This window comes from Grammomys surdaster, unplaced genomic scaffold (assembly GCF_004785775.1).
Source record: "Grammomys surdaster isolate TR1022 unplaced genomic scaffold, NIH_TR_1.0 173, whole genome shotgun sequence".
Lineage (NCBI taxonomy): Eukaryota > Metazoa > Chordata > Mammalia > Rodentia > Muridae > Grammomys > Grammomys surdaster.
In genome coordinates, this window is record NW_021604621.1 from 2,774,771 (window position 1) to 2,797,126 (window position 22,356).

Consider the following 22,356-nt stretch of genomic DNA (forward strand, 5'->3'; position numbering starts at 1 on the left):
ATCTGATTCACCAAACTTCCTAGGCTGCAGAGATAGTTCAGAGGTTAAGAGCCCTTGCTGTTTCTTAAAGAGCTGTTTCCCAGCACTGATTTCAGGTGGTTTATATCCAATTACCTGTAAGCCTACCCACAGGAGATCCAACACACTCTTCTGCACTAATATGCATGTGTGTGTATATGCATTCATGCACACACGTAATTAAAATGTGACCTTTTTATTTAAAAATTTTTCATGCAATATTTTGATAAAAACTCTTTCCCCTCCCAACTCCTCTCCACCTCCCTATCAACCCAACTCCAAAAAGAAAATCAAAACAAACAAACAGTAAGACAAACCCCTGCAAAAAACAAAGTACACACACACATACAAACACAAAATGTCTATTTTGTGTTGACCAACTATGCCTGGGATGGGTCCTGTCCTTGAGTATAACACTCTATTGAAGAAAACATATTTTCCCTTTACCAGTTGGTAGCAATTGGACTGATATGCATATGAACTCAGAGACTAGGACAGACATGCACAAGACCTAACCAAGTTCAAGCCAGAAAAACAACCTTTAAAAAAAAAAGGATTCCTATAACTCTAGTGTTTCTCAACTTGGCAAGATTTTTATGCACTCAGAAGAGATGTGGCAATATTCGGAGATATGTTTCATTTCTACAGTGTGGGTGAGCAAGTTACTATTAGTAATGTGACTATGAAAATACCACTCAGTACATGAAAGAGATGTAAAACCAAAGAATTATGTGGCTCAGAATGTGAAAAGGGCCAAGGCTGAGACACTCTGCCTTTAGGAATTGAAAGTGAAAGAAGACAAAACAAAAAAGGTGGGATGTAAGAGGGCTACTTGCTCCAAGAGTGAAATTAACCCAAGTGATTTTTGAGGTCAGGCTATCACCAAACTGTCTCTGTGTGCATATCCATAGATTTATGTTGCTCTCAACTTTGGCTAGAAAAATTAATGGTTAATGCAGAGAACCATAACTATTTAGAGTGCCTAGTATAAGTAGGTGTGAGTGCTCAGCTATAGATGAATCAACTACAACACTGATTGTCAAGCTTTGGTAAACATCTCTCTCCAAAACTATTTACATTGCAACTCATAACAGCAGCAAAATTATAGTAGCAACAAAAATAATCTTTATGATTTGGAGGATCAGCATACCATGAGGGACTGTATTAGACAGTCACAGCCTCAGGAAGGTAGAGAACCACTGATCTAGAACTTTCTTTCATCCAATGCACAAAGAACAGCTCAGAAGAAGGAGTGGTAAGAAAGTAAGAGCCAGAGGATGGAGACGTGTGTCAGATGCTAACATTTGAACACAACTCACAGCGCTATGCTTCCTATACAAGACCTGCACAGGATTACACCAGTGAAAATCCCAACGGGTCCCCAAGACCCCACCTTGGCAAAGGAGTTAGCTGCTGAGATAGGAAATCATCCTTTGGGAACACGGCCAGCAGTAGGTTGCCTAACTCACAGGAGACAATTCCATACCATGTGCATATGGGCAGCAGTAACTGGATTTAGGGTTAGCATACTTAAAAATGGAAGGAAAGAGAATTAAGGGCCTTGGGGGAAGTTGGAGAGCTGTAATGCTGTATGGATATGACCAAAATCTGTTGCATTAATTATGAAATGTTGAAAGATTGAAAATAGTATTTTAAAAATTGATCAAAGAAAGAAAATTGAACTATCATGACAGAATTCTGAGGCTTAAAACTAAAGGGTACATATGATATTTTCAACTAAGTGTTTACAAAACTAATACAGGGTAGGCTTATAGCAAACTCTTGTTTTGTTTACGAAATCATAAGATATGTCGCTACTGCTAAAGATACTGCATTTCAGATACAGAGGGCTCAGAGGCCACTGAGCTGGAACTAACCTAAATACCTCTCTCCCTGAGGACTAGCTCTCCTGGTACCAGAAGCTGCCATGCTAGCTTCCAAAGGAATAAAGAAACCAAAAGTCCTGCCCAGCTATGATGCTTCTGAACCAACAGGACAAGATAACTCTACGGGTGCAGCAGTGGCATGAATGTCTTGGTAGTAACCCACAGCTCTCTAATTGGATATAAGACCTGTTCAATGAAAGAGAACCCATGCCTAGTTCTGGAAGCCTAGCCAACAACCCAGGGTTCAAAGTCATGGATCTTGGAGGACAATCCACAACCATTATAAGTCAGCATAATCCCTAACCACACTCGAAAATATCCACAGGTAACTGCAGTTCTCACCCTTCAAAAAGGAAACTTCTCTTTGCAACAGCTGGGAATAATTATAAAATACTACAACCCATCAAAATTGTGGATCCCAGTCCAAATGGATACATTTCCAAACCAATTCCTGCACCTAACATTCAGGCAACAAGAAGGGGCTGGGAGGGGAGCCAGAGGATCAAGGAGGGAATTTGCTGTGTGATCACATCTCCTGGTTATGTCAGAAGCTACATCTCACCAATATGACTGAACAATGACCAAAATAGGCATGCCAAAATGGATGGAAAAGACAATGAGGTCTCAATCCTACACAACAGAGGACCAAGGCAATGCTGGGATGGAGAGAGGGATTCTTCCACAAGGAAAGCGCACCAGTTGGATATCCAATACCAAATACCCCTGCCAGGTTGCAGTGTATACACCTTTAATCCCAGCACTCAGGAGGTAAAAGGAGGCAAATCTCTGAGTTCAAGGCCAGCCTGGTACACAAAGTGAGTCCTAGCACAGCCAGGGCTACAGAGTGAAACCCTGTCTCAAAAAAACCAAAATGGTCAGCCCTAAAAACATCCATAGGTGTAACACTATACAGAATGAGCAGGTTATAATTGGGAATATGTATATAACTATATGCATGTTACAACAATTTTAAAAAAACATGAATTTGAAAGAGAGCAAGGAGAGGTATATGGCAGGGTTTGAAAGAAACAAAGAGATAGGGGAAATGATGTAACTATTATAATCTCAAAAAAATAAGCATGCCTCCCCCTCACCCCTCAACCCCGTGATGCTAATACATGACCATTGCTTACCTTCAGTAACTGTTCCAGCACCACATGATTCTGTCAGCCCATAGCCCTGACCAATGGGGCAGCAGAAGCAGACATTCATGAATCGGTGTGTCTGAGGAGACAGTGGGGCGCCACCAGACAGCATCATGCGGACATTTCCCCCCAGCAGAGCCTTCACCTTTTTAAACAGTATCCTTGAAAAGACAGGGGAAATGATGACCATACTGTCACACACTATTCTTGATACCTGACCAACGTATAAACAGTGATAAAATCCTCCAAACTGTGGACAAACACAGATATTTCCAAATCATGATGGTAGTGGTGAGAAAAAGAGCAAATAGCATCTTCAAACTATGCCAGAAAAGCATTCAAGCCTTCCCCCAAACCCAAATGTGTAATCTTGGGATTGTGCTCTGACATATGCTAAACAAAAGAAAATGGCATCAAAGGGAAAAGTGTAAGCTTTCTATGGAGCATGAAGTCAGCTTATGAAGCTTCTAATGACAAATTCCACTGTTCCACTTTAACTGCTATACTCATCGGCTCACCATAACTTTATGAACACAATAAAACAGAGAACCACATGGAGAATAGATCTTAAAAATCTCTTAAAAATCTGTGTGTTAGTGTATGTACAGTAATGTTATTTATCATGTTAGTTTTAAGCTTTAATGTTTATATTCAAAAATGTAAGCTTTAATATTCAGAACTGCATTCTGGGTTTTCTTCAAAAGACCTAATTAATACATATTTGACTTTATCATTAAAATTAGTTAAATTATCAAATTCAGAGTCCACTGTCTTTGTATTCTTGTATAAACACTAGGGTATAGAATGAAGAATAAATGGAAGTTTTAATCATGGTGATAATATTCAAACTAGATGAATTTGCCATTTGTTTGGTGTTCTTTCAGATTTAAAAACATGATCATGGGGCCAGACTTTGAAAAGCTGAGGCAAGGGGGTTGCTTGGGTTAAAAAGTTTAAAGCCAGACTGGAAAGCATCAAAATTTGGATGCTATACCACACTACACCAGACAGAACTCAATACAGGTTGAAAATATAGGACCTCTGAAATGTACTTACAGATTACAAAGAGGGGCATCATATCCTTTCTTGATTTGCTCTAATTTGTAATCATATCCAATTTTGAATAGAGTTTTCTGAATGTAATTCATCTCTTGAACCTTGCTCATAACATTCTTGTAAATTCTATCCATGATTTCCTGCAAAACAAACAATATACTAAATAATCTGAAAAGAATTACAACAACACTAAAGACAGTCTCAAATTGACAATACCTTTATACCACCTCTTAGGGCAGTGGTTCTCAACCTTCCTAATGCTGTGACCCTTTAATACAGTTCTTCATGTTGTGGTGACTCCCCCAACTATAAAACTATTTAGTTCCTACTTCAAAACTGTAATTTTCCTACTGTTATGAAGCGTAATATCAATACCTGATATGCAGGATATCTGATAAGCAAGCCCTGTGGATTGAGAACCCACATTGAGAACCACTGTCTTAGGTAAAAGTCTCCAGGATAACGGACATATTAATTTTCTTTATTACACAACTAATTTTACTGACTTGTTCACTACTTCTAGGAAACTAAAGATAATACATATGAATTGGCATACCATGGCCAATAAACATACACAATCTAAATAAAATTTAGTTTTAAAAAGACTCAGCACAAGTATATAAGGAGAGTGGCCGTGGAAAAGACCAGGTTCAACCAATGGGAAAGACTGGCCAGCAAGTCCTGGACGGGTGCTGAACTCATAGGCCAGCAGGACTTGAACTGGAAAAAAATCAATCTTTGAAAAAGGTCTTCAGTTGTCCACTTCCAAACAGCAATCATGGGGATTGAGAGATGCTTAAATAGTCTAAATGTTGTTTCTCTTAAGTTTATTTCCAGAGGTCACATGGTCAGGAGGGCTCTGATCTAATTGATGCTTTAATCACTGGTGAATACATTTCTTTAGGAAGAATTTCCTTAAGAAGAACTTCCAAGGAGATGATACGTCAGCTGCTGCCTCTGTGTGGTGTGAGTGAGAAGTGTTACCCTTTAGACTCAGATCTGTCACCAACCTGTTCCATAACATTGGAGATGCTGCACCCATTCTGTAAGATGGTATAGGACGTCCTTAATTGTTTTTGAATGATAAGATTTAACAAAACAACCTGTAGAGTACATTGCTACCTTAAGATATTAGGACTGTGCTTCACCTAGGTACTGTGAAGGTCATTTTCATCTTGAATTTTCAAGCACCAGCAAATACATTTCAACTTTAGTATTTCTATGATTTTGTTTTAAAGATCGTCTATGTCAACATTTCAACATAAAAATTATTCTTAAGTGGACACATATACCTAAAAGTGTTATATTTTAAAAAATAGAATTGTCAGCAAGAGCTTGTACAAGTGACCCTTTGCCATTTGCATGAGGACTCACCGGAACAGCAGCCATAAGCGTGGGTTTCAGCACAGTACAGTCACCCTTGCTTCCCTTCTTGATTTTGCTGGACTGCATTAACGAAAAAAACAAAAATCATCAGGGAAGATATCAACCAAAATGGGACAGGTCTAATTCAAATCCTGATAAGGAAGACAGAATTTGCACATGGGATTTAAACTTTTATTACTCCATCTATTCCAAGTCCAGAGAATACATGTCTTGTTTTTATCCTGTTGGTTAGCTTCTAGCACATCTCAGACTTCCATAGCAGAGAAACTGATCCAGGATAACAAGAGAATTGGACATTTTGGTGAACTGAAGATTTGTATTAATAATGTACCACCAAATATAACGGATAGCACTTTCAAGAAAGTGTCCATTTTTTACAAAGCCCCATTAAAGCATACTTATCACTAAAACAAAACTGAAGGTTATTTTTAACTTTGATTAATCAATAGGCAAAGATATATTTGAAAATGATTGCTATAAACATTAATTGGTGTCACACAGAAATAATTTTGACAATATTCTGGTTGGTGGCCAAGTAGCAATATGTATATATAAACATCAATGTGTAAAATTTTTTGCATGAATAAAACATTTTGGATTTCAAATGTTAGATTAATCACAGGTAGAAGACTGATAAGAAGATAAGAATCTCCTATAAAGGGATTTATAAATTTAGATGACTTGTGTTAACAGGAAAGACAAGTAGCTCAAGAAGCACTGAGAAACCTAAGAACTCAACTTCTTTTCTTTCTCTTTTCTTAAATCAGTTTTCTTTGTGTAACTTCAAATGAGCTTAAACTGTGAGTTAGTTAGTGCTGCCTGTTGTTGGGCTTTCTGCTATGGACAACAGAGAAAAGGGAGAAGCCTGGTTCAGTGTAAAGCTGAAGACTGCCCCCTGGAGATGACACACACTGCTAAAAAACAGAAGTTTTCGCAAAGATATAAATAGCTGATTATCTGTGCTGTCCAGCACGAGAGCAACTGGTCACATAGGTATGGGGACCCTGTAATGTGGCCTGAAAAACAAGAAACCAAGGGTGGTGGTAGCACACTTTTATCCCAGACCTCAGGAGACAAAGGTAGATGGGTCTCAGAATTCAAGGCTAGCCTGGTCTACAGAGTAAGTTCCAGGATAGCCAGGGCTACACAGAGAAACCCTGTCTTGAAAATAAATAAATAAATAAATGACTTTTTTTAATCAATTTCTATTTAGAGACATGGCTAGTGACACAGGTCCAGAATAAATTCAGAAAAACAAGGAAGCCTAAAAAACCTACACCTCGTCCATAGGCCCAGCAGGTCCAGAACAGAATGCCAAAAGTTTAGTGACTATACTTTATAGTATTAGTCTCCAAAATAAATCTATTACAGAAAGAAGAAAGTAGTTATTTTGAAATAACTTTAAAATATGGGCCTAAATCAACGCTAAATAGAAAGCTATGTTGAATCCACAGAGAACTTTTTACTAGATAAACAATCCTGAGGCAAGATAAAATTGTCACCTGGTCAGAGAGTGTAAGTGGTGAAGAATATCCAATCCTACAGCCGTAGGTAAAGCAAGATATCTCTGCTGTCAGTTCCAGTACATGAGCCAAAGGTAAGTAGCCAATATATGTGTCTCTTGGTCTAAATCAAGATAAAAGAAACACATGAACCACTCTTGCATAGGCATTTCAAACAAAGAACTTAATAATGAACTCTGTAGTTCTAATAAAGTTGAACGAGCATCTCTTACCCTAGTCCAGGTATACGTTCGCACTGGCCTGTCATTCCAGCAATCAAATTGCTATGATGCATCATCACTCCCTTGGGGCGGCCAGTAGAACCACTGGTGTACATGACAATGGCCATGTCTGAAGGAGTTGGTCTATTTGGAGGAATACTCGCTAAATAAAAAGAGCACATCTTCTTTAGTTCCACATTGAATTACTTGACAAGAAGGTTATTTTCATTTTACATAATAATAGAAATTCCAAAAACAGTCTTGTTTAACAACTAGTACCAATGGTTATCACATTTTAGTTGACTGAAATAAAGATTTCAAACTCAATCCAGCCTATTTTCAGCCCCATCTAAGTCTCTTCATGGTGTTATGTATAGATTTGGGAAGGATTTGTAAAGCTTTGAAAACTGGAAAGAGTAGCATCCTGTGTAGATTCTTAGCAATAAATAATGATTTCGGTCAGGCATGGTAGCACACACCTTTAATCCCAGAACTCTGGAAGGAGAGCCATGTGAATCTCTGAGTTTGAGGCCAGCCTGGTCTACAGAGTGAGTTCCAGGACAGCCAGGGCTACACAGAGAAACCCTGTCTGAGGGTGGGGGAAAGCAAGGCCTATCACTGAAACAACCAAACTCAAAGTTACATACTTAAACAGGCTATATCAAATGTTCCTTCAGTATGTTCATAGCCATTGGTAGGATCAAAGATGGAAAAGGATTCACCTGAGGATCAACTGAAGAAGTAGACCAAACACTTAATGTGACATTTCTCATCTTTGCCTATTTTTTAATAAACATGCAAAATGTGTCCTCATAATATTTACCTACTTGGGTAAACTATCACTACAACATGTATCATAGCGCTACATATAATATCTATTATTATGACACATGATAATGACTCTTTACTCAGGTAAAGTAGTATAATAAAAATATACGGATCCTGTTTATCCTGGAAACAAATAGATGTCAGTGATCCGTGCCAGTAGTCAATCAAAATTGTGAAGACCGATAAATATTTTCTAAGATTTTGTGTCAAACGTTTTGGTGAATCATCAGAACTGGCAGTAATAGACCCTATGGATCCCAACTTCCCAGACAAGCATGCCCAAATCTCACAGTATCAACTTGGTGATAACAGGCAATTCTCCATGGGTCTCTTATACTTCTGTGCATCAATCCAGGAGATACTGATTTGCTCTAGATTGTCTTTTCAAAGGATGTACAGTGAGATGTATGCTCTCTAGTTGAATCAGAGGCATGTTTACTGCCCAGAACAGTAAAAAGAAAAAAATATTTGGCCTTTGAGCTTCTTTTCTATGGTACAAATGCTAACACGATACTCTGTTGTAGCCAGACTTTTGGCTACTTCATGAGTTCTTTTCTCTTCTACACTTTCAACCCACTAACACTAGATAGGGAAGAAAAAATGGAAAACTGGGAAAAGGGGTGTCACAATTGCTAGACTACTTCCTGATGATTAGGGGCACTGAGTTCCTTGGGGCATCAGGATATGTTTATTGTTGTTGTTTCTTCTTTGCACAGAACTACTTAACAATCCACAACCAACAACAACCAACCAACACCCCACAACTCAACAACAACACCTCTCAGGGCCCTAGCATTTATATATCATCTAAAGAGTCTCCAGAATTCCAAATGTCACACACCCTCAGAAACTACTGGCAGCTGGCAAAAACACAAACCTGCTAGAGCACAAGGCAAATCATAGTCAGCTGCTGTGCGCAATCTCAAGCAACCTCATACCCCACACCTGGTTTAAAATGAAAACACATTCTTATAAATATGTATCTGTGTTTAAAAAACAACAACAAAATTTTCACTTCAATTCTGATCATTGTTTTGAAGAAAAAAAAAAACTAAACCTAAAGTCTACTTGCTGTCTTCAAGAAATTCAGGCAGGACTGCCTTCTTTAGGAAAAAGAAATTTACTGGCAAATGCAGTCTTGATCACTTTTAAATCAAACAGCTCCAGCATTTTTACTCGTGCCAATTTTTTTTATTAATCTGCTAAAATAACAAATATGAATCCACGAGGAAATTAATTTCAACTGCTTTACTTACAGTTTTCTGGCTTGGATCCCAGCTCCTCCACTGATTGCATGCTGTGAATCTCAAGTCCCTCAGGGTACTCCGCTCTATTGATAGTCTTATTATCCACATAAATGATATGCTTAACACAACTGATATCTAATAATGCCGCCTGTTGAACAGAAATAAAAGCCAGCTATTCAATTTGTCACACTATAAAAAATTAGTATTAACTGAGAGGACTGGAAAACGTTTACTAAGTAAATTTCACTGTCAATGGTAATTATAGACAAATTCAGGGTACTCTAGTACTGTAAACATAAATACTAAATAAACCATCCATATCTTTAAGATGAAAACTACTAAAACCAAAACAATTAAAAATAATAACAACCATGATAAGACGCTAAGAGATAGATATGTAAAACTAGATAATAAATATTTTAAATGGAGCAGGGAAGGAAGACAGGTATTTTTCTTACTAGTGTATTTTCTCTTTCTGTTTCTCTTCATTCTAATCATAAGCATATCTCTTCATATCTTAATGTTGCTTATCACAAAAATGTACTTTTGAAGCCTCTTGGTAACCACAAAGCAAAAGTACAATGACAGGCAAACAAAAATAAAAAGCAACAGATCAAAATCTGTCATTACAGCAAACCATGAAACAAACTATTAAGCGAGGTAAATAAGACCTCAACAAAACTAGAAAACAAGCCACAAAATTGGTTGCAGTAAGTAAGGCCCTACATTCCAATAGTTAACTGAAACATATAGAGATTAAAAGGAAAAGACAGAATGACTGAATGGATTAAGATTGCCTAACTAAGACTCCGAGGCTAAGCACTGCAAGGGAATATAAATAAAAGATAAAAATATCTATCTGGGTTCCCTGAGGGACAAGCCTGACTGCATAGGGGTTGATGTCAAAAGTATCCCCTCTCCAGGAAAGACATTGGAATGGGTATGGCCTTCATGCCTCACTGGACAACAACAGGGGGACCGGAGCCATTACAAGGTCCCCTTCAATTACTAGAGGTCAAGCCTCTATTCCCACCTTCGCAAGATTAGAATCACCACAGCCATTCTATACTTAGAGAAGGGAGGAGATGTCAGGGGTAGCCCTGCTTACACACTGAAGGCCTAAAATCAGCCATAGGCCTAAAATCAGCAATAGGCCTGTCATACATGTATACTAACACCAAGTCTTGGGTCTCAGTGGAAAAACATTGAAACAGATGGCTATAAGCTATTGTAAACAGGCAGCTTTTGTGGAAATTTACCAGCCTGAGTAGTCATAGACCTTGTAAATAGGTAGCCTTGGAGGATAATACCAACTTAGATAAGGACAAGTGAGTCATAGGCAGAGTCATAGTGACCTGTCCCCTGAACCTTCACCCAGCCAATACCTTGTTCTGAAAGATATCTGTATTCCCCCTGAACACCCATGCTCCAGTGTCCTCCCCTTCCCCACGTCCTGCCTTTCTGTGTTTATAACCCCTGTGTGAATGAATTACGATTTGAAAAAAATAAATTATTAAAATAATAATAAAAAAAGATTGCCTAACGATATGGTGCATCCAATCAACTTACTACATTTCTAAAGGCATACCTATACTAAGTATCAGGTAAAATAGACTTGAAATCAAAAGCAGCAAAAGAAAGTAAAAGGAAGGCCACTTGTTGTATGATGAAAAAAGGACAGGGGTCAGCAAAATGGCTCTGTGGGTAATGGCACTTCCCTCTGAGCCTGGTGACCTGAAATCCATGTAGGATCCTACATGGAAGCAAAGAACCAACACCCTCAAATTTTTCTCTGACTTCTGTATTTACATGGTGGCATGTAGACATGTGTCCCACCCCAATAGACAAACAAACTAAAGGAATAAGCTATACAAAAAGAAAAATATCTAAATATATATCCACCAAATATCTGAGTAATGCTTTATAAAACAAGCATTCAGAAAGACAGTGATGGATTTCAATATAGTGACAAACTAAAACCCCACTTTCAACAATAGACACATGAAGTCAGTAAGAACCAAAAAAATCCAGAATTTAAATTGTACCCTAAAACAAATGACCTAATAAAATGGTTTTTTAAAAAAAATAAATGACCAAATAAATGTTTTTCTTCTTAAAATATTTTTAAATCAGTGTTAAAATGTTTCACACTATTATGACATTTTGAACAAAATGTGGTTTTGTGGTTCTCTTCCAGACACTACCAACCTTTTCCACTTCTTACCAATATAGACAACTGAATAGGATATGAACAAGTTTCATTAGATTTTTAAAGTTAAAATCATGCCAATTAGCTATTCTGACAATCAAACTAGAAAATAATGAGCTTAATAAACTACACAAATATAGGAAAGTTAAATGACCCAAACAATGGATCAAAGATGAAACCAAAAAAGAAGCTTCAAAATTGCCTTGAAACAAATAAAAGTGGAGATACAAGTTATTAAAAATATATAGGATACTACAAAAGTAGTATCAAATCTGAGATTTATAGTATTGAAAGTGTACATTTTTTTAAAAAACCAGACTTCAATAAACAATCATTGTATCTCAAAAGCGTAGAAAATCAACAACAAATCAAACTAAAAACTAAAGCCGAAGAAAGGAAATAACAAAGAACGGAGCTACGTGAAACAGACATCAATACAAAAGATAAAGGAGACCAAGAAGAACTGGTTCTTCAGATGAAGCAGGGCCTGGGGGAGAAGGCCCAGTCTGGGAAAATGTTTCAGAGCATTGAAGTGGAATGGGTTTTTTCAATTGTTATTGTTTTGTTCTTGGATAAACTCCAAAAGCATAGAAAATAGAAGAAAAGGCAGACGAGTAGCATTATGGGAAACTAAAAAGTTTCTTAACAGTAAAGGTTACAATCATCAGAACAGGAAGAACCTACAAGACAGGATAAAAATACTGCAAAGCCTACCTGTGAAATGATACATATCCAGAGACTCAGAAAGAAAAAGTCAAAGAACCCAAATGAAAATGGGCAACAGATATACATGAGAGATTTTGTCTCTCAAACCACATGAAATTTCACCTAACTCCTAAGAGCATGATTACTATCAAACAGCGAGAGGCACTGGTAAGTCTATAGAACAAGGGGCATGTTTGCACCACACTGTTGATGAAAATCTTCATCAATATAGTCATACAAAAACAGTCCTGAAGAACCTCCAAAACTTTAAAATAGAATTACTATATGACCATAGTAATCTTAATACTGGAAATTCTGTAGGTATGAAATCCTTACGTCAATGACATTTATACTCTCATGTTCAATACTGTACTATTCACAATAGCCAATGAATGGATACAGGCTATGAACTGATGAACGGATAGGGAAGATGTGTTATATATATATATATGCGTTGGACTACTATTCAACCATAAAAAGGAGAGCCTACCATTTTCAAAAGTTTGGCTGCAACGGAAGGTCATCACTGTATGTGAAACAAGCCAGGCAGAGAAAGATAAGTAGCATGTACTCTCATTCATGTGAAATATAAGAAAACCTTAGCAAATTGAAGCTGAGGGTAGAACTGTAGCTACCAGAGACTAGGTAAAGCAAGAGGAGTGGGAGGACAGGGAGACTGATTGATGGATTCTAAGTTACAGCTGGATATGGAGCAAGAATATAGTGTTACTGCCCAGGAGGAGGGCTATACTGATAATGCATCAAATATTTATTTCAAAAAACTAAAAGTGCGTATACTCAAGGTTTTCACCATACAGAAATAAAAATGTTTATGGAAACACGTTTTAAGCTGATTTGAACATAACACAGTATAGACATACACTGAAATAGCACATGGTAACATATATATCCACATACATTTTTTACAAATTGGTTGAAAATTAAATATGCATTTAAAATAATTAAGTTTCATATTTACCTTCAGTTTGCTTTCCAGAAGTTCAACGCTAGTAATCAGATAGGAAGCCTCAGATTCATTCAATCCATGAACTACAGCTTCTTTGCCAAGTGTGGCATATAAAGTCACAACTATGTAACAAAAACATGAAAATTGTATATTTGAGACTTTTCAGGATATGTTACTCAAGGAAGGCCTTACAGCCACGACAGCACTTGATGATTTGAGTTGATTTAATTGTGGCCATACAAATTCCCAGGAATCAAAGTGGGAAAAGTTGTGCCAGAGCGTTCAGCTTGTCTGTGGCATAAATTGTTATTGGTCATTGTCCCAAAGAAGAGGTAAGCCAGTTTTCGAAAATTTCAAGATCTCAAGTCAGAAGATCAGCCACAAATAATGTCCTTACTCCTTCCAAAATGATTTCAATGGGTTCAATTTCTAATGTCAGTAATGACCTTACCTAGCAAGGCTGGTAGGTAGGTATGTGTTCCAGACAACATACACTAATAGTGTACACTATTAACAGCATACACTAATAGTAAAATCAGTTGGAATTGAGTGACATCTGCTAGACAGATGTGGAGATTCAGCTTTCCTTTGGTAACTAGAAATAGCCCAGGCATCAGAAACAGGCACTTTTCTCATTGCTTGGCCAAGGTGGGTGATGAGGACCTATGGAAACATTTCTGTAGCATCTATCTTTCTTTGAAATAAAAGTTGATCCCTACACTTAACCTGCAGTACTCTTATTTCCTGAAACAACCAAGTACTTCGAGTACAACACGGCATTCTTTTATGCTCAATTATTAAAAATTAGTTCTTAGGTTGTAGAGGCTCAGTGGCTAAGTGTCTTGCGGCTCTTGCAGAAAACAAGGGTTCAGATCCCGGCATCCACGTGGCTGCTTACATCCATGAGTAATTCCAGTTCCAGGCTTCTGCTCACCAAGCATATATGCAGTGCATTTACATAAATGCAGGCATATACGCATATGTACCAAAATTAAAATTTTTAAAAAAAATCTTACAAAAATTATTTCTGTATAATGGCAAAAACAAAGGCTTGCCAACCAGAAACATGCATACCCAGCTTTACTCCTGTGTCTCTAGCGCCAGTTACAGCTAGTGCATGCTTATTTCATATGTCAAACAGGACAGTTCAAAGTGCAAAAATGAACAATTTTGTAAGCAATCCCTTTTGTTCTACAGTCTCCAGAAACCATACCTTCCACCTCTAGAATTCTTCTAATTAAAAAAATGAAACTCTGAATTATACTTAGTAATTTCTCAGCTCCTAAACCAACTCTTACATGTTGCTAGTCTTACTTAATAAGAGCTATTAGCTATATTTTTAATTTATTTATCTTTATGTGTATATAATGTGTGTGTGTATGTGAGGGGGGGAACATGGGCATATATTTGCCCATGGTGTGTTTGTGTATTTGGAAATCCAGAGACAATGTTGGGTACTGGACTTCACTTTCCGCCTTTCAGACAGGGTCTCTTAGTGTTTTTGTTGCTGTGTATGAAGGAGAGCTGGCCCATGAGCTTCCAAGAATTCTCATGTCTCCATTTCCCACCTTACCTTAGGAGAGCTGGGAGTACAGATGTATGCTACCAAATCCAACTTTCTGCATGTCTTAGGGATTTGAACTCAGGTTGTACTTGCACAGCACGTCCTTTACCCACCAAGCCATCTTCCTAGATCCTAGCCATGTTTTGTGGATATAATCATAAAGAAAAATACCTAAGAAATACTGTGTGAGTGTGTGTGTGTGTGTGTGTGTGTGTGTGTGTGTGTATGTGTTTTCAGTGCTGAGGAACAAATCCATGATCTCGATCTCAAGCAAGCTATGCAGATGCTTTACTTTTCGAAATCAGCTGACTTTTAGACAGAAGCATCTCAGAACACACTCTGCATGTCAGCAAAACACTCCCTCTCCCCTGCAAAAAGCACAAGGTACTTACGCGGAAAGTTGTACTTAAAACAGGTCTGCGCTGCAATCATCCACTCCGCCCTGGTCTCACAGAAAATGGCAATGGTGTTCTTTGGTTTCAGTCCCAATGCAGTGAGGCCACTTCCAAAGTTATTCACTCTGCAGTTCACTTCAAGATAGTTTATCCATTTATAATTCCCAAGAATCAACTGTTAAGAGTGAGACGTTTTCCACTATCAGAATATTTATTCAAATAAGCAATTAAAATACTATTCCAAACCTAGAACTCTCAAAAAATCCCATGATGTGAATGCTCAGAAGCTGTGAGACTTCTGAGATTCCATTACCAAGCACCAGGATCCAGTGCCAGCATTCTTAAAATGCACTTGATTTAAAGTAAACCACACCTCTGTCACTAAAACAAATTTAAAAAGACACAAATGCTTTACCTTCTTAAAAACCTTTCCATTTGGCTGCATTTCATTTTCTTCACTCAGGATCTCCCGGGTCCCAAGGCTGTCCTTCTTCCCAAACTTGGCTACGGCATGGTCAAATAATTTATCCAGAGTATCTGCTCCAGGGATGTCTATGACAGCTAGTGAGTCGAAGTGCGTGACAGAGCGATATGGACTTCCAGGTTTGTCTGAAGTGGGCTTAGCTTTTATTCTCTTTGCCATAGCGTTTTTCTTCTTGGCATTGGTAAGAAAATACCATGGAATAAATATAAGGGCACTGTATATTGTTATTAACAAGTGGACAGGCAGCAATATAACGGTGAGCACATTTAGCTTAAGTGTCATAGTGGAAAGGCTTCGAAAATGGCGCTTATTTGCTGTTATTCTTTGGCTTCTTAAAGCCTTAGGTTTCTGAAGAAGGCAATAATGGAAGCAGCAGGAAGAGTAGCAGTATAGCCAAGGGAATTCAATTTTAGTGATAAGATAAAAGTTAGTAATCTTTGGAAGCCGACAATAAAGTACACCTGTAGATAAAGACAATGAACCAGGCAGAGAATAGGAAAAAAACAAAAACAAAAGAATATTAGCAAGTTGATAGCACAATTAATTAAAATACTCAGACCTTTTATTAGTTTCTATAATTGATTCAATATGGAAAGATGAAGTAACTGGCATGAAATGCTAACATTTTCAGTTTAGTCATTATTGACATCAACATTTTTTAGTGAAAGAACTTCTGAACTTCGTTTTTTTTTTTCTGGGTAGAGTTGTAAAAGTGCTCTGTATTCGTCTGTAAAGGCCTGTTAATAGCCATTTCATGCTCTCATCAATGTATGACGATGCAAAGAACGCCCAGGCGATATTATCCTTACTTGTTAAGATACATTTCTAAAATACTGATCACCATCTTTTCTAAATGGGAACAATATGGTTAGTAATTTCTTAGTGACTTTGTGTGCTCAATAATGTACCAGTAGATCTGAAACACTGTTAAGTCCTAGCCTTGGTCTATTATATCTCTATCTCTATCTCTGTCTCTGTCTCTGTCTCTGTCTCTGTCTCTGTCTCTGTCTCTATCTCTATCTCTATATCTATATAAATGATTAAAAGCTTAGAATCAATTTATAGCCAAAGACTGTCGGTGGTCACTTTCTACTTCTTTGTATTTGCTGCCCTAAGTTCAACAATTTGTCATTTGAAAATGGGGTGGTACAGTTCTTTAGGGACATTATATAAATTTGAAGCCATGCTTTGTCTTCGACTATTGCCCCTGGGAATGTTCACACTCAAGGACTTATTTCAAGATCTCTTCTCAAATTGTACTTTTTAAAATATGTCCGTTATGTCTTTAGAGTGTCTGCTGCTGTGAAGAAACACCATAAAACCACAACAACTCTTAAAAGGAAAGACTTTAATTAAAGCTGTCTTACAGATCAGGGGTTTAGTCCACTGTCATCATGGTGGGAAGTGATAGCAGGACACAGGCAGACATGGTGCTAGAGAGGTATCTGAAAGTTCTATATCCAGCTTGGCAGGCAGCAGTAACAGAATACCACACTGGGCCTGACTTGAGCATCTGAAACCTAAAAGCCTTCCTGCAATGACACACTTCCTCCAAACAGACCACGCCCACTAAAACAAGACCTCCGCCTCCTAATAGTGCTACTTTCTGTGAGCCTATGGGGGTCATTTTTTTCAAACTTCCACATATTAAGAGCATATTTTTTTTTAAATTATGAATGTGGATAGCTTGCCTGTGACTGTCTTTTAAGGCTTATAAAGGAGTAACAAAGCACCTTTGTTTCAAGAAAGAAACCCTGGAAGAAGGCTGGTGACACATACCTAATAGTCCTAACAATTGAGAACTAGAGGTATAGATCTTCGAGTTTAAGGCCAGCCTGGTCTATGTAGTGAGTTCTAGGTTAGCCAGGACTACATAAATAGACCATTCCTCAAAAAAAAAAAATGTTGCTTTAGAACTATTGCTCTATGCTTTGAAGTCAGCTGCCTAAATGTGTGGAAATGAAGACGTAACCAAGTAGCAGAGTAAAGGGTAGATATCTTTAGTAATGTAGGAGAGCAGATAAAGGAAAGATTCTTGTATTAGGCAGTTAAGAAACTTCTGATGGAAGAGTGATCTTGGGTGTTTGAAGGCTGAGCTTTGCAACAGACCTTTAAAAACTTAAAGAAGTGAGTGACTAGACAGACTTGTCCCAAGAAGGCAATTTCTCAGCTTAGTGTAAATCAGAATTTAAACTTAGAAAGTCTCAAATAAATCATGTAGACTTAAAAATGTGTAGGTAAAGGTTGATGTCATCCATTTGGGTTCTTGAGATGGTTTCGGGAATATCTTAAAATTGTTTATATCAACTCATGAATCTCTGAGTAGAGTTCATAAATTTCACTGTGTTTTCAAAGGATTAATTTCTTGAAGAAAATTAAGGCCTGCTGATTTAATCTGATCACAAAAGACTGTTCAAGGATACACAGTCTTTCACCACACTGAGGCCCACTTTTCATCTCTCACTAATCCCTCTGAACTCTTCTCGCATCTGCTGTGAGTGCAGCAGTGTACTTGGTTATTAAGTGGTAGTGCTTTAGGAGTGAAGTTTCCAGGGAGTTCTAAGCTCCTGGGATATCATAAACTCCTGCTTCACCTAGAATAACTCCATGGAGCCGAGTAGTGGTGGAAAATATAGATCTATATCTATAAATGCTACATAGAGATATAAGTCTTGGTAGAAGAAAAATGCCTTCTCTTCTACATAATCTCTAGTGCTTAGTACAGAGATACAGATAAATATTCTGCAACTGTACTAAAATGAACTACAGTCTATATAACCCTGATATCCCAGGCAATGAGCTTGATTGAGCCAGGAGATCTCAGGTCTCTCTAACCTCAGTATGTACTATCAAGTGTGACTTGAAAAGCTCTGTATTAGCAGCTTTACCTGGAAAATGGAAATACTATCTGAATTATCTACTTCATTGACCAACCTTTTGTCTTCCTTACTTAAAATCCATGGGTAATCAGAATCAGCCTCTGCCCTATTCTCATGTTGTTTTACTGATACAGCTAAATCAAATCAGATTTGGGTCAAGCCAAATCTCTACCTAATTTTCACCTGTGCTCACACACCTTCGTGTGCAAGAACATATCATTGTGCTGAATGTCTTACTAGATAGATGGTACACAAAAATCTTATTTAACTAGTGTATCCACTATGTTACTCTTCTAAGTATCCTGTCTTATCTTCAGACCCCCATCACTCTTCTACATGCTTATTCCTGGCTGTTGTCCTGACTTATTATTTTGTAGATAAATCAAGAATAATCTGGAATCAGCCTCCATAGGACCCCATGGACTCACCTTCATATATCTATGGCCATATGCTCACTTCTCTTCTGTGACTGGATGAACTAACTATTAATGTTCCTCCCTCTTTGTCTGGACAGCATAGCTTTGTATGCTGGAACTGGTCTAGCCTTTGGTAGTAAACTGTCCCACTGAATCATTCCCATCCATATTTCTCTAACAGTCTAGCATTCATTTCATCTTATAAATCATTCCTTTATTCCAGAATTAAAGGCATACACCTTTAATTCCAGCACCTGGGAGGCAGAGGCAGGTGGATCTCTGAGTTCGAGGCCAGCCTGGTCTAGAGAATGAGTTCCAGGACAGCCAGAGATACACAGAGAAACCCAGCCTCAAAAATTTTTTTTTCAAAAAACAAAACAAACAAAAACCATTCCTTCTCGTAGCTAACTCTCAGCTTTACCTCATTTCTTCTTCTCATTAGAAATCCTTAAGAAGAGCTCTCTGTATAATCTGTCACCCAGTCTCCACATCTTGTTTGCTCAGGTCCTCACTATACTCATGTCTTTGTCCCCCACTGCACGTCTAAAGTCCTCTGATGAGTACCCCCAATGACATCCACACTGTCAGACCACAAGGTCAGTTAAAGCTCTGTAGTCATCTTCCTTTAATACAGCTGGTTTCTCTCTTCACTCCCAAGACACCAGATTGAAACTGTCTTCTTCTTATCCTCTAGCATTGTCAGTCTGCCTTCTTGGTCCCTGTGTCCCTGGATCCCTCAAGTGCCTCCCTAGTTCCACTCACCTGTGCTAACATCATGTCATCTCACAGACTGAAATATCTCATATGATGATGACTCCTAAGTAAGCCTGAGAATCTACCTGAAACTTCAAATTTGTATAATCAATGGCTTCCTCAATGGTTATATGTAGAAGCCAATTAAACATCTCAAGTTTAGCATGCTGAAAGCATAGCCACCGATCCTTCTGCAAGTATAGTTTACCCAGCCTTCCCTCTTTGGATATATGCCCTATTCCTTGAATTTCTGACTTCCCATCGTCCTACTATCCCCTTCCTCTGGCACACTGCAGTACTCCAACACATTCATTACTGTCCCAGGGGCATACCATATTGTGACTCAAGACTTTCACACTTAATCTTTCTGCCTGAATTATTCTCCCTATATATATACATAAATATAATCTTTGCCTATTCTCCATCTTTAAACAAGTAACAGCTTTCCAGCCAGACCTTCTCTAGCCAGCTATTTTAAAACTCCTCTTACAATACTCCCTTTTTCTCTTTACCACCTTTCACTAATATATACTATTGGATCATATTTCTTCATGTTTATTGTCTGTGTCTCCATTAGAATAGAAGCTTCAGGAGGATGTTTGTTGCTGAAATCTCACCAACCAGAACAGCACCTCTATTTAATCATTGTACTGAAGAAGTGCATATGTGGAACTGGTCTGAATTAGAAACTAAAAGTATGCACAAATAAAATAATCTGAATATACTTAACTTTTTAGAAAAAAATATTGTGTCAAAGTTCTAGGAAACAGGGTGCTCTTAAAAGCCTTGGTAATTAAAATGACTCTTAGAAAAGGATGCTGGCCTTTCCTATAAGAGAAGTTATACTGCACCCCCATACGATTGGGGTGCAAACTGAGTTGTGTTTCCTTGAAGTCAGGTGATGAATGGACTTCTGCTTTAGGATAGCATCCACTTATGGGACAGTTAATTGTGTGTTTGAAGTTGTATCAGTATTTGAGGTAGGAATCCTCTTCATAAATAGTTATTGAGAAGCCCTTTAAGGTGTTATCTTTACAGATATAAGAAACTCAGAGACTGTTAAGTACAGAGTTTGCCAAAGCACAGCTGAACAATGATTAGACTCTATGCTTATTAACGTGCAAGTCTGTATGCGGTATCTCTAACATCTGCTCAGAGTGCTAAAAAGTGACAAACCTTATATAGGAAGAAATACTAGCAACAATTTTGAGCATGATTTGTCCTTCATCCAAAGGCATTGTATGAGGCAAAAAAAAAAAAAAAAAAAAAAAAAAGCCCTTTAGATACCTAGCAAATCCCAGAAGGTTTAGGAAAGAATCAAATACACTTTTATTTTACTTTTGTTCTGATGTCAGTTATTTCATTCCAGTTACTTCAAAAACTCCGAGATAGGTTAAAGGCAAAAAGCATTAGCCATACATTCAGCTCCAGGGCCCAAAGTAAATGCTCCATACTGATTAAAGTCTGAATTTAAAAGAAGAAATTTCTCCATCAGAAGCATGTCACACAATACCAATTTACAATGATTAATGCCAAGATACTTAAAAAAAAAAAGTTTTAGAAAATGAATCAAACCAAGCAAGGATCAATGCGTCTGCAACCATAGTAAAAAACAAACAAACAAACAAACTAACTAACTAACTAACTAACTAACTAACATTGTGGATCTTTTAAGCTAAAGCAATGGTTCTCAACCTGGGGGACAAAACCACCTTGGGGGTTGAACATTTTCACAGGGGTTGCCTAAGATTATCAGAAAATCAGATGTTTATATTTTGATTCATAACAGTAACAAAATTACAGTTATGAAGTAGCAACAAAAGCCATTTTATGGTTGAGGGTCACCACAGCATGGGTTGTTGCAGCATTAGGAAGGTTGAGAACCACTGCACTAAGGTTTTATAAAATTGTTACGTAAGTCAATTTGAGAATCAACAGTCCACTGTACACATATTATTTTTACTCACATTTTTAAGTCCCATTTTACTTGAGTAAATTAAACATCAACTAAAGAAACATTGGCCACAGTTGGATCTATCAAACACTAAATCATGCTAAACAGACTAAACATTAAACAGATTAAACAGATAAGAGTACTTGCTATACTTTAAAAGATCATATTTCTAAATACATGTTGCATCACCAAGATTTTAATAAAAGGGTGGAGTGCTTTATAAAAAAATATTTCACACACTATTACATTCTGACCTTGAAACATGAGAATGTTTACATACTATGTTACAGAATGAATATCTACCTACGTTTGGCAAATAAGATTTGAAAGAGATGCATTACAATCTAACTTGCTTCACAGCTTAACATTAAAACTTAGAAACTGTTAATATTTTAAGACAATAAATGACTTGAGATTAGCTAGCAAGATCTCTTGTTATCAGATAATCTATCTATCTATCTATCTATCTACTATCTATCTATCTATCATCCATTTATCTATCTATTTACCTATCTCAGACTCCTGGGTCAGTCTCACCAAGCTCAAAATTGTTACCCTGAAACCAATGATCATTTTAACCAATACAAAATAATTTTCATCAAATTCGAAACTCTGTTATTAAAACAGAAGAAAACACAACAAACTAAAACCTTGGAGAATGGGCATGTGTACAAGCATACACACTGCCCTTCACAAACATGTACAGATAACTAGTTATTGCTTTGCTTTAAAGTACTTTAT

At 37.4% G+C, this 22,356-nt stretch overlaps 1 protein-coding gene across 5 annotated transcripts in view; it reads right to left on the minus strand.

Annotated features, from left to right (window-relative positions):
- The window catches only part of Acsl4 (acyl-CoA synthetase long chain family member 4), a 65,865-nt gene that overhangs the window by 17,063 nt on the left and 26,446 nt on the right, over positions 1-22,356 (minus strand). For 2 of the 5 annotated variants that reach the window (XM_028767465.1, XM_028767467.1), the window contains exons 3-11: positions 15,545-15,781; positions 15,127-15,304; positions 13,183-13,292; positions 9,299-9,437; positions 7,227-7,377; positions 6,994-7,117; positions 5,480-5,551; positions 4,106-4,245; positions 3,038-3,210 (exon numbers count right to left, since the gene is read on the minus strand). In XM_028767465.1, the coding sequence (XP_028623298.1) occupies positions 3,038-3,210; positions 4,106-4,245; positions 5,480-5,551; positions 6,994-7,117; positions 7,227-7,377; positions 9,299-9,437; positions 13,183-13,292; positions 15,127-15,304; positions 15,545-15,772 (1,315 nt within the window). In that variant the 5' untranslated portion in view covers positions 15,773-15,781. Of the gene's footprint in view, positions 1-3,037; positions 3,211-4,105; positions 4,246-5,479; positions 5,552-6,993; positions 7,118-7,226; positions 7,378-9,298; positions 9,438-13,182; positions 13,293-15,126; positions 15,305-15,544; positions 16,075-22,356 lie in introns of all 5 variants that reach the window. The other 3 variants (XM_028767464.1, XM_028767466.1, XM_028767463.1) reach the window with 2 other exon arrangements.